The sequence below is a fragment of the Cyclopterus lumpus genome, chromosome 4 (assembly GCF_009769545.1).
Source record: "Cyclopterus lumpus isolate fCycLum1 chromosome 4, fCycLum1.pri, whole genome shotgun sequence".
NCBI classification, from domain to species: Eukaryota; Metazoa; Chordata; class Actinopteri; order Perciformes; family Cyclopteridae; genus Cyclopterus; species Cyclopterus lumpus.
This window is the reverse complement of record NC_046969.1, coordinates 13,092,365-13,104,435: the sequence shown is the minus strand read 5'-3', so window position 1 is coordinate 13,104,435 and position 12,071 is coordinate 13,092,365. Positions and strand designations below refer to the sequence as shown.

At 41.5% G+C, this 12,071-nt stretch overlaps 1 protein-coding gene across 2 annotated transcripts; it reads left to right on the top strand.

The window, feature by feature from the left end:
• The first annotated feature begins 1,561 nt into the window (after positions 1-1,561).
• Positions 1,562-10,303, top strand: nr2f6b (nuclear receptor subfamily 2, group F, member 6b). Of its 2 annotated transcripts, none has more exons than XM_034531665.1 (5): positions 1,562-3,284; positions 4,311-4,405; positions 6,218-6,552; positions 7,010-7,256; positions 8,030-10,303. In XM_034531665.1, exons 1-5 carry the CDS (start codon positions 3,016-3,018, stop codon positions 8,302-8,304), a joined length of 1,221 nt encoding a protein of 406 aa, XP_034387556.1. In that variant the 5' UTR covers positions 1,562-3,015; the 3' UTR covers positions 8,305-10,303. The 2 variants fall into 2 exon arrangements, with proteins under 2 accessions (XP_034387556.1, XP_034387557.1); XM_034531666.1 differs by having other exon boundaries at positions 2,983-3,284; positions 6,221-6,552; positions 8,030-8,400.
• Positions 10,304-12,071: the final 1,768 nt, after the last annotated feature.

The following is a 12,071-nucleotide window of genomic DNA, read 5'->3' as shown; positions in this document are numbered from 1 at the left end:
GAACAACACAAGGTCAAAATGTTTTGTCATTCTGGGAAAATTCCTATAAAGATGAGCAAACACCTTTTGGTACATAGAGTTTTTTTAACCTGGCATGCTTGGAAGTAAATACCTCCTAGGTATTTTCTTTCTCTTAAATGTGAAGGCTGTTATTTGAAACCTTGCAGGCCATGATTGTTTATTTTGTCCTCCCTTCACATGACAATGCTGTTTGTATGACAGACAAAGAAAGCAAGAAATTCCACAGGAGCACTGCCGACTGCCAAGACGATAGATGACTTACAACTGATCATCTGTAACAGCAAATGATCAGTTGTATAGATTGGTTCTCCTACGGTATCACCCATTGCGACTAAAGCATGATGAAACATTTTTGTGGTTGCAGGAACCAGGACGTGAACCTCGGTTTCTACTGTCAAAGTCCAGCGCTCTGTACGTTCATCATCCAGCAAGAACACCTCCCGACAACTTGTGTGCCCCCAGAAAGGTAGCACCTCCTTCACAGGGAAAATCCTAACAACGACCATTATAAAGTGAATGGTAAAATCAATAAGCGGTGTATAACTGTAAGCGCCAGTTTGAATTACACTGAAAGGCAACTATGGCAAGGTTAAGTTAGAGAAATATCTTGTTTATGGCAAACTAAAACACTCGGTTAATGTTTGGGAAAGATTGTGACTACAGTTAATAAAGACACCATTTTTAATTGCAGGTCTGTGAACTCTGGTGTGTTTATGAAGGTTAAGCGTGCTACAACCCCCTACCACCCTGACCTCCACAGCCTTGCTTTCTACCTCACTATATACAGCATAGGGCACACTACTATACCTCCTGAGTTGGCTCTCGTTGCCATAAGATGTAAACCGTGATCCGCAGAATTGTCCAGTATGGATGTAGTTCCTATGTGGACAATGGTCAGCTTGTAAGATATGGTCGCTGCCAACAACTTCTAATCCCCCCCATTAATATGTGCATGCAAGAACTCAATTATAATCATCCAGGATGCAGCAGTTAACCAGGACTTCTGGCATCCTTCACAAGGACCAGTGAGTGTGAGCAGCAGGTGTGAAAAGGAGCCTGTGGTGTATCATATAACCTTTTGACAAGTTGCTCAACAACAACAGGCCCTCCCTGTTATTATTGGGTCAGCAAAGTCTGAGAAATTCTTTGGGATTAGAGTAAAGTGGAGAGCATGAGTGTGAGTGCCATGCGCTCGCTGTGTGTCGACCCGAGGCCCCCCTCTTTGTCTTACGGCAGTGTTGGGGTTAACTCTCCCTTTGCTTCCAGGCTGGCCTGGGGTCAGGGGGGAAACAGGCAGCCAGTCAGGCAGCCAAGCATTCTTTCAGTGTGTGTGTGTGTGTGTGTGTGTGTGTGTGTGTGTGTGTGTGTGTGTGTGTGTGTGTGTGTGTGTGGCTGCAGCCCACTCTGTGCTCTTTGACTCTGCTGGCCTTATAAGGCATCCAGTGCCATGGCAACGGCAGGGCTTGAATAGCAGTGTCAAATCCCTCAGCACACAGACACACGCTCACCCTCCCTAAAGGAGGGAGCGAGGCAGAGACACAGAGAGGGGATTGAGAGGAGCAGGAGAGGAGGCTATCTCAGGGCTGCTCTCCACTGCAGCGTCTGGCTTTCACTAAAAGGTCTGTGACCGTGCTTTTCCTGCGCTTGTTTTCCTAATTTATTCCTGCCGGGGCCAGCTGAAAAACGGGTGGAAAAGAAAAAAGGACGAGTAGAATAGCAAATAGTGCAACAGTACACCCTGACTTGCTGACAGGGAATGTGGAGAGGTTCTGGCCTCTGGTTGTTACTGCTGGATGGACAAGCACTGACAAAACAGGAGACAACACTTTGTGGAGCTTTGAGAGAGGAGGAGATTTCTCAACTCTGCTTTTTGTTGGGGCTTTTTGTTGTTTTTCTTCTGTGACATTTGAGCCTCTGACACCGCATACTCTGAAGAGTTGGGGGAGCCACAAGAAAACATAATTTCACCAGACACAGAAGAGGAGGACATACTTTGTAGCTGCAGAGACAACAAAGACATCATTCCCCGAGTGAAAGGAGTGGATTGTCTATCTTACCACTTATTACTCTAATATCAAGTGTGGAGGCTTTGTGGTCGGGTCCTCTCCAAATCATAAAGGAAAAAAACTAAATCCAATTTCCAAAAGTCTTTTTTTTTTCTCTTTTGGCACTCATGCGAGCATTTCCGGAGCAACATATTATTTTTCCTCTTCATCGCGAACACCTCTGCATCTATAACAGCCCCGACAAGTCAAGAGTGCGTCTGGACTAGAACTGCCTCAGATCAGCAGATAACACCTCTGCACGGCAGGAACTGGTTGGACTAGTTTATAAGTTGGAGGAGAGGGCAGGGCAGTTGAACCCTGCCTGAATGAGAGCCGCGTTTTATTTTCCTCTCACTTGCTTGCTTTGGGAGAAAGTCGAGCAGTGAAAGAGGGACAGAGCCACTTATTCCTTTGGAGAGCGTTTTGTTCCATATTACTATGCTCAGGGATAGGTAAGGTGTCTTTTTAAACTTCTTCCAGTGGGGGAGAGGTAGAGGGAAAGTGGGAGGGAGAAAGAGAGAGGAGTCAAAGTGTAATTTATTGTTTCCAGTCAAAAGAGCAAGGCTGCACCCTTTTCTCCTGCCTGAACTCTGAACCACTCAATGTGTCTGAAGTTTTCTCAGACCTCGGGAGCCATTGATCGAAGGTCAGGGCAGAGAACACAAGAGTGAAAGACAAGAACAGAGGAAGCCGAGGGATTAAAGAAGAGCAAGAGAAAAAAACAGCACTGGGGAGGACCTCCAGGTCATTCCAACCAGACGGCAAAGGGGAGAAAGGTCAACACGGAAGAGTCCGGGACAACTTTTTTTCCCACTTCTAGTTCTTCTTGGACAAAACCGGCCTTTAATACAAGTCGGGATCGTTTTTTAGACTTAAGGGGTAGTCGGAGGCTGGGGGACGGGGAGGGTTTGTGTATGATCCACTCACAGGGCTTCGTGTCTCAAAGAATATGGCCATGGTGAGCGGGGGATGGGGCAACCCCAACGGGGACACTAATGGACTGGGGGAGAAGGCTTACCTGAGGAGGGAGGAAGAGGAGGGCTCGCCTCAGGCCGGGAGCAGCGATGTAGAAGTCGGGGACGAGGACAAGACCTGCGTGGTGGACTGTGTGGTGTGCGGGGACAAGTCCAGCGGAAAGCACTACGGCGTGTTCACCTGCGAGGGCTGCAAGAGCTTCTTTAAGAGGAGCATCAGAAGAAACCTCAATTATTCCTGCAGGTGAGGGCAGCTGGGAGATTCAAAGTGAGGTCTCAGATTGAACAGCATAGAGTTAAAGGACACACATTTAATTAAATTTTCTTGCTCTTCTAAAATTGTTCTTTTGGTAACACAAATGGTTAATAACACCTTAAAGCTAGTTGTCAGCAGATATTCATGTTAGTAATATTAATGTTGTTACTATAGCTCCTTCGGTTAGGGTATTGACAGATAAGGAGCTGTGACAATATAACATGTCTTCCTGGGAGAATATATAATTGATGACGATGTATATTAGTAAATTAAAATGTCCTTATATTTGAGTACAACTAAATTACACTGCTTTATAAACCATTTATTAAATATTTATAACGTGCTTTTAAATGCTAAATGTAGGGTGGGAGGTAAATGTAACCGGGGGGGGGTTGACATTCACATTTATGAAAAGACACAGCAGATTAGTTCGTTTCTCACTCAGCGTGATATGCTCCAGCCTTGGGTATGTCTCACAAGCAGGCTTATGGGGGAAAAAAGAAAATAAATGAAAACCCTGAAGGTCAGTCATGTGAGGATGGATTGCCTCAGAAGGTCAACATTCCCATTATTCTTCACCACAGGAACCCAATGTTGCAACTTAATTCTCTGCTCTAAGACGACTCTCAGCCTCTAAATGTAGTTATTTCCTCCACATCTTAATGCACTAACGCTGAATGGAAGGTGTCTCTCCAGTTGTCACGTCTGAAAAAAGCTCACGTGAAATGTTGGCAGACTTCGTTCTGCTGTAAAAGGCAAAACAAGGGCGTGTGAAGCCGATGATTTACAAAGGTCACAGCCTTGATAGCTTTTCAGCCACGCCAGCTCACATAGTTCACTCACCATGGGGGTCAAAGAGGGGGATGGAGGGAGAGAAAGGGGGAAGACAATGTAAATGTAAACTTCTCTTCCTTATTAACTCACTTAAAGCACCTTTTATTTAAATTTCTCTTAATATCATGGTATTAACCATGAATATCGTTTTTTTGCTCTTCATTTGTTTCCTTTGTTCAGATCTAATCGAGAATGCCAAATCGACCAGCATCACCGCAACCAGTGCCAATATTGTCGTCTGAAGAAATGTTTCCGTGTAGGAATGCGCAAAGAAGGTATGAAAGCTCTGTCATCTAAGCTGCACTAATTGTTATTTTTGTATTAACTATGTGGACTATGTGGAACGTGGTGAAAACCTATTGGGAATTATCACCTGGTTCCCCTCCCATCAGCTCTATGGACCATTTTAGCATTATTCAGCTCATTGTTTTGGCTTTTACAGCCCACAACGTTAATGTTTTGGTTTGCTCTCATTAGCAGTGTTTCCAGAAGCAACAGAAAGCCCTGATAAACACACTGTGCACTGCCTGGCAAACAGCAGACAGCAGACGGACACAGTTAGTGACTGACTGGTGAACCAGCTAAAGAGACAGATTTCAGCTTGTAGCCAAACAAATCGGTGAATTAAATTTTTAAAAGTTAAAGTTCTGCTTTTAAAGGTTTACTGATCAGAAAATTGCACTCAAAGTCAAGCAAAGTATAAATACTTTAAAATTGTATTTAAATACAGTACTTAAATATATGTACAAAGCCACTTTCCAGCACTGAGGTTTCAACCAATCATATCTTCACCTTTACATACCAACAAATAGCCTCATGTACAAACACCCTTCAGCAAAGCACAAACACACAGAAACATATATTAAAATACAGATATATAAGAAATGGGTAATCCGCAGAGAAAATGCATATTTCAACGAAAAAAAGCAACTGACATGTACCAGTGATCCAAGCACAATGTTTATACTGTCAACCCCAGCATGTTGTCAACCCGGAGCTCGAAGTTGACAAGTTCACTCTGTGAAAAAAGAAAGAAACACTGAGGCGTCTGAGTCTAAAGATATACATTTAATGACAGTTATAATTTGCTTATTTTTTTGCATGGCTGATTAGTAGTAAGAAGAGATGATTCCCATTTCCCCTGGTGTAATTATTTTCATTCCAGCAATCCTACCCTCATTATCACATCACAAACTATTTCAAAAGCATTTGTAATTGTATTCCAGTTCCCTTTAACTGTACTTGTATTTCAGTCTGTGTCAGTGGACACCACAAGCCGCTGTGCCATACATAATGTGCCGTGAGGTGACAGTCGGCCAGTGGTTATATTGAGCCTGGTTATTAATGAACCACGCTGACCTCAGCCCATGACGCAGGCTGCACTGTTTCCACATGAGATGGGGACGTCTGTTTCACCTTTAACCCAGACAGGGAAGCACGCGATCGCTGCTTTGAGTGAGATTTTTGCATTTGAAACTAAACTAATATTCAAAACAGCCTTGATGTTCATTAAAGTTTGGTGCAGAGAGGATGTCCTTTAATCCCAGACTGAGCACTCACATTAAGATATAGGACTTCTATTATAATCACGAAGGACTACAAATAAGAGCAGCACTCTCAGTGTTATACTGCACTCCATGTCTATTGAATGTATTTCCCTTTATTACAATATATTAGCTTGATGCTGTTTAAAGTTCACTCAGGGATTCAAACATCTGGATTTTGGACATATTGTTGCTGTCGGAAGAAAGCCAAATAATATTATTTTTTCAGAATGATTGAAGGAAAAGGTTTTTATTGGAATATTTAGCTACCTCTTAAGCTTAATATACCATTCAAAACCTTGTCGGACAGCTGTAAAAGTTTTTTATTAATGTTTTTCACAGAAAAGAGTTTGAATGATGATGAAAAAAAAACAGATATGTTATTTTAGAAATGTAAATCCATTTTCTAGAACCATCAAATCACAATTCAAACTAAAAACTGTCATCTTCCAAGTGATTTAATCAAAAGAGGCAAGGACCTGTTTCTTAGAGAGCACACACCTCCACGTTCAAATCCTTATTCTGTTGTCTTTCTTTTTGCAGCAGTCCAGAGGGGCCGAATCCCTCCATCTCACTCAGGTATCAGTCCCAACTCCCTGGCTGGTGGTGTTGGAGGTGCAGGGCCGGGTCACATTGGGGCGGACTTCTTCAACGGGCAGCCGGTTTCAGAGCTCATCTCCCAGCTCCTCCGAGCTGAGCCGTACCCCAGCAGCCGCTACGTGACCCCGTACAGTCAAGCCCAGATGCAGGCATCTGCCAGCGGAGCCTCCGTCATGGGCATCGACAGCATCTGTGAGCTGGCTGCCCGGCTCCTCTTTAGCACTATCGAGTGGGCCAGAAACATCCCATACTTCCCAGAACTTCCAGTCTCAGAGCAGGTGAGTCAAGACATACAGTACCCTGTGACTTCTTTTCTTTTCCTGTTTTTAAAAAATGTATATTAACATTATTTTAACCACATTACGGTTTCAGTGCAGAGTACATTTTAAAATTCAGGTGCAAATTGTAAAACATCCGGTCTGCGAGACACTGATCTCAACATTGATTTTATTATTTCTAATCCCTTTACTCAACATCTGGCCCCTCAGATTTATCTTTTTTCTGATTTATATAATATTAAAATTATTCATGATTGAATTCCATTTAGTAGATTCAGGTTCATTGGCATACTGGGTCACTTTTACAGTCAGGACTCACTGAGATACTTGAATACAAGCGAGCCATTGTACATGTTAATAGTAACACTATTGTGCTTTTCCTACGATGACAACGTCCAAATGACTGCTGTGAAAATGCCTGCTATTGGTACTCACCCTTTATCAATCAACTCTACAGGTGGCGCTGCTGAGGCTGAGCTGGAGCGAGCTCTTCATCCTGAACGCAGCTCAGTCTGCTCTGCCTCTACACATGGCTCCTCTGCTGGCAGCTGCCGGGTTCCACTCATCTCCCATGTCTGCTGAGCGTGTGGTGTCCTTCATGGACCAGGTCAGGGTTTTCCAGGACCAGGTGGACAAGCTGAACAGGCTGCAGGTGGACTCAGCCGAGTACAGCTGCCTCAAAGCCATTGCACTATTTTCACCAGGTGAGTCTGGTTTTGTAGCAACGCTATCTGAGCGATTGAAGCGTGTGTAACTGGATGTCTTTGCTGTAAACTGATCTCATGAGTCTTTAGAGAAGACCAAAACAAAACTATCTGTATGATGTATTAGGCAGAGTCCAGTTTTCTGGGCCAGCAAGATATTAAATCCCCAGTAGCTCAGGGGCACCTTTGACTTGACTGAATGTGACCTCTGACCTCACTGAATGGGGACAAAAAGAGAGAATTTCCATTAAAGGAATAGTTTGACACACACTTATTCACTTTCTTGCAAAGGTTGGTCCCACTTCACTGTCCACTGAATATGAAGCTACAGCCAGGAGCCAGTTAGCTTAGCATAGAAACTGGGAACACGTTATATCTTCTTTGTCTAATCTTGACAAAAATTAAGTATAACAAAACATCAGAGGGTTATGAGACTATTCTGGCTAAGCGCTATTACTTCTTTAGAGACATCTCTAGACTTCTTTAGGAAGGCGGATTTTGCTACTTTTGGACAGACAAGGCCAGGCATGCTGTTTCCCCCCCATTTCCACTCTTTGTGCTAAGCTAAGTAGCTGTAGCTTTATATTTATAAAAGGAGCAATCTTCTCAAACTTTCGGCAAGAAAACAATTCAGCATATTTTCCACAAACTATTCCTTAAAGGGACCAACATTTGAGGAATTTAGAATTTCAAATTAAATAAGAATAAAAGAGCAAATATACATAAAACAGAAAAACATAATTGTGATAATCTTATTTTTCCTTGCTTAACAGATGCATGTGGTCTGACAGACCCAGCCCACGTGGACTCCCTACAGGAGAAGGCCCAGGTGGCCCTAACCGAGTACGAGAGGTTGCAGTACCCCAACCAGCCTCAGCGCTTTGGTCGCTTACTGCTGCGCCTGCCGGCTCTGCGCGCTGTGCCAGCCAACCTCATCTCCCAACTCTTCTTCATGCGGCTCGTGGGCAAGACACCCATCGAGACGCTGATCCGAGACATGCAGCTATCGGGGAGCTCCATCAGCTGGCCCTACGTACCAGGACAGTGAACCCAGCTGACTCCAGAGGGAGGCAGACTGAGATTAGACTGGATTGAATCAGAGCTCACACAGATTATATAGCAGGTACAAACTGGATGTCGTGAATACAAACTGATATATAATATATATATATATATGTTTGCAGCACTTGTCAGTTTTGCTCTGACCCCCATCTGATCTCTCTCTGTCTAATACTGGAGAAAAACATAGGGCTTTAATTAAACATCAGACTCTAATATGAGGCCATGTGCCTGTACTACCTCCTCCCATATCATCCCTAATGTGACTAAGTTTGAACCCAGGCTCTATGTGTTTCCCTCTGCTTTGTTTAAAATGACGCCATAGCAGTGGAACTTTACCAGGCAGAGCTTTATATCTGGAAGAAGTTGTTCAGATCAAACCTGAGTTGTGTGATGTCTTTTTGTGGAATGAATTCTCAGACTTTGTTACCAAATTAATTTGTGTGAAAACTGAGAAGTATCACCTTGTACAGCATTTAAACAAAGAAGACGCATTGGCATTGTATTGCATATTATACTATATTACGTACTTTATAGACAAGACATTTCTATGGAAAAGTTCAACATTTTGGGAACTACGGCTATTTACTTTCTTGCAAAGTTAGATGATGAGATTAATTGCACTTACTCATCTGTACAGTAAATATGAGGCAAGAGCTAGCGGCCGGTTAGCTTAGCTTAACATAAAGACTGGGAACAGGTGGAAACAGCTAGCCTGGCTTTGTTCATAGGGAACAACATCAATCCGCAGACCTCCAATGCTCTCTAATTAACGCACTGTATTCTATTTAATCTGTACAAAACCTGAGGTGGAAAAGCAACATGTGTAACGGGGTCATGTGCTGGACTTTTGCTTGGTCCGGCACTTGTAACTTTCTGGAGTCTCCACTGGTTGCATCAGCTTCGCAAATATCCCCCGTAAAACAGCTAGTTAACCCTTTACGCAGTGTTTTGATCGGATTCAACTAATTAAATACAGTTCGCTGTTTCCAGTCTTTATGCTAAGCTAAACTAGCCAGCTACCAGTCTAGCTTCATATTAAATAACCGTACTTCTCAAAATGTAAGAATGAAAGAGCTATTGCTTCAATGTAGTATATTATACAATAATGTTCTTGCAACATAAAGTGGTGAATGTACTCAAACAAACCTGGCTCCTCAGACAGTCGCATCCCTCGCAAACATTATTACCTCATGTTTTATACATCAAAGACAAATATTGTATATTGATGTGCTAAAGATAAATATAAAGGGATCAAGGTGTCATTATCACAGAAACCTTAAACACTAATATTCCCCTTAGACCTGTCTGTCCAATAGATTTAAATATATTTAGAAATGTAAGAGGACACCCAAAGTTTTGACATATCTAGAAAGCTACACTTAGTTGAGTGACCCTTGTTTTTCTGGTTATTCTCTCCAAACTGGAGACTTGTTTCCTTTACTTTTATGAAAGTAGAGGTTGTTCATTTCCATTTTCTTTCACATTCATGGTCCCCTTTTAAAACAGTGTGTTGCTGAAGTGGACAGAGCTCATGTGCAGATTCTTATTGTGCTTGTGCAAGGTACTCCAAGTGTTTCAAGTGTTGTAAAGTGTACAATGTGTGTTGGTACTGAGATAAAAGGGTACTATGCAGTCACATCCATGAGTGTTGTTGCCATGAAGTGGAGCTCAATGTGAAACATGTTGTTCTTGCCAAATTAACTGACTGAAAGAAAAGACAATGTGGGGGGGAAACGTGTTTTTGGTCAAACTTTTTGTATTCCCCATAAAAGAGACAACAGTAATCCCTGATATTTCAGTCAACTTCGTCAACGGCTCTTCAAGCTGTTCTTAAATCACTTTGTGTTATTGGTTGGAATATTAGTGATAGTGATTTGACTGTTTAGCTATATTTTTTAAAAGAAGCATGTTTCTTTGACCATGCCAAACTAAAAAAAAATGAAAAAGAAGTTCATACGACTGGTTATTTTTGCATTACGAGAAATAAAAACAATGTACATACCTTCTGTGGATAACTTAAGTCTCTGAGACATTAAGTCACTGCACACATCTGTAAAATCAGAAACACTTTGCTAGTAATTATAATGTAAAAATTCCTGTTTTGAGTTGAAAATCTGTACAGCATAGGTAGGACACACTCTGCCCTGAGACTCTCGCTTTGGAAAAAGAAAAAAAGAAAAAAATGGTTTTATTTGAATAACATTTAATAGATGTTGTGTGTACAGAATTAATCAAATTATCGATAGATTGTAAAAAAAAAAAATAAATTAAGAAAATTAATCCAGGAGGCTGTCAAGAGACTTCAGGTGTTGCAAGCCAATAAGACTTGATCCACACAGACATCAACACACAAGAGGCAAAGCTGAGGCACATCATTCATACGAGTAAGAGAAAATAACCAGCCCGCAGAGAGACGGTTGGATTCTGCTTTCTCTTTGCGGTGGTTAATTAGTGTTTTGTAGCATTTCATTGGTTATTCAAGAAGAAAATGAAAAATAAAACCATTGTTTTATTTGTGTCCTAACTGGAAAAAAACAATATACAATGACAATTAAACAACACAATTGTGAAACTGCAGCTACTGGTGCTGAACAGCTCTAGGACAGTACATTGGTTTTAAAGTAGTTTACCAAAAGAGGGCAGCAACAGCTTACCCTGAGCTGACTGGTTGGATCCCTGCTCCCTGAAGTCGTCCTGCTCCCCCTGCTGGACGCTCACTGCAGATGCACAAAGATGCAGCTACCTGCAAACCAGCAGGGTCAGCAAAACATGGAAGACGTGAAATAATAACGGATAGGTTTATTTAATTATAAGAGAATTAGAAATGTTTATTATTATTGAACTCAGTACTTTTTAGACATCATACCTTATGGAAGTATATAGTTACAAAAAATGGTCTTATAATAGCATCGAAGAAAATAAAATCGTACAAAAATAAATGCCTCGCAAATGGTTTGTAAAATGACAACATTGTTCTTTGTAAAAATACAAATGCATGAGTAATCAAACGTGTGTCTGAATAATTAAAACATTACAACATCCACTAGATCCTAACACTATGCACAAGAAATGGATTAATTCAAAAATTACCACACATGGAATTAGCAGATGATCGTTTTTCATTGGCAAAGAATCAAATGAAATAAATGAGCATAGCTTATAGACAGTGACAGAAACAGTGTGTTCCAGTTTCTTGAGGTTGCATGATAAAAGATATTATATAAAGTGTTTTACCATTTGCATTTTGAATGATTAAAAAACAATCCACTGTGGTTCTTTAGTATGTACAAATAACAGAACTAAGATATCTGCTGAATGGAACAGATAGATACTGTAAATTTGTTCTTGGTACGTAGTATGAACAGGATTCATTAAAAGTATATATAATACAACGATGTCTGGCATATCTCATTGGCCACTTTTTCCCCTTTTTGGTCTCACTGCATCAATGACAATCAATAAAAAAATCCGTTAGCCGTTTCAACTTTACTGACTTTGAAATTAGTTACGAACACTGACGCAAAAGATGAGTAAAACATAACTAAAGTTCATGTGTGACAAAGACAACGTTCTGCCAAGGGTTGAAGAAACTGCATATTTGCTCGCAAAACAAAGCCAGCAACCCATCTCACCCATTACTACGTTCGCTACAATACTGTTCCACCTCTTATCTGTGGAGATAAAACAAAGAAAAGTTGGAGCAAACAGAGCCACAGAAACTTAGCAGTGTTATCACAAGTGAAGGTCAGGTGA

Bases quoted from the DNA above. Each gene is read 5' to 3' on its own strand.
- nr2f6b (XM_034531665.1), top strand. From the start codon at position 3,016: ATGGCCATGGTGAGCGGGGGATGGGGCAACCCCAACGGGGACACTAAT. The intron at 6,553-7,009 runs GTGAGTCAAGAC...TCAACTCTACAG, and splicing joins AACTTCCAGTCTCAGAGCAG to GTGGCGCTGCTGAGGCTGAG. The intron at 7,257-8,029 runs GTGAGTCTGGTT...CTTGCTTAACAG, and splicing joins CATTGCACTATTTTCACCAG to ATGCATGTGGTCTGACAGAC.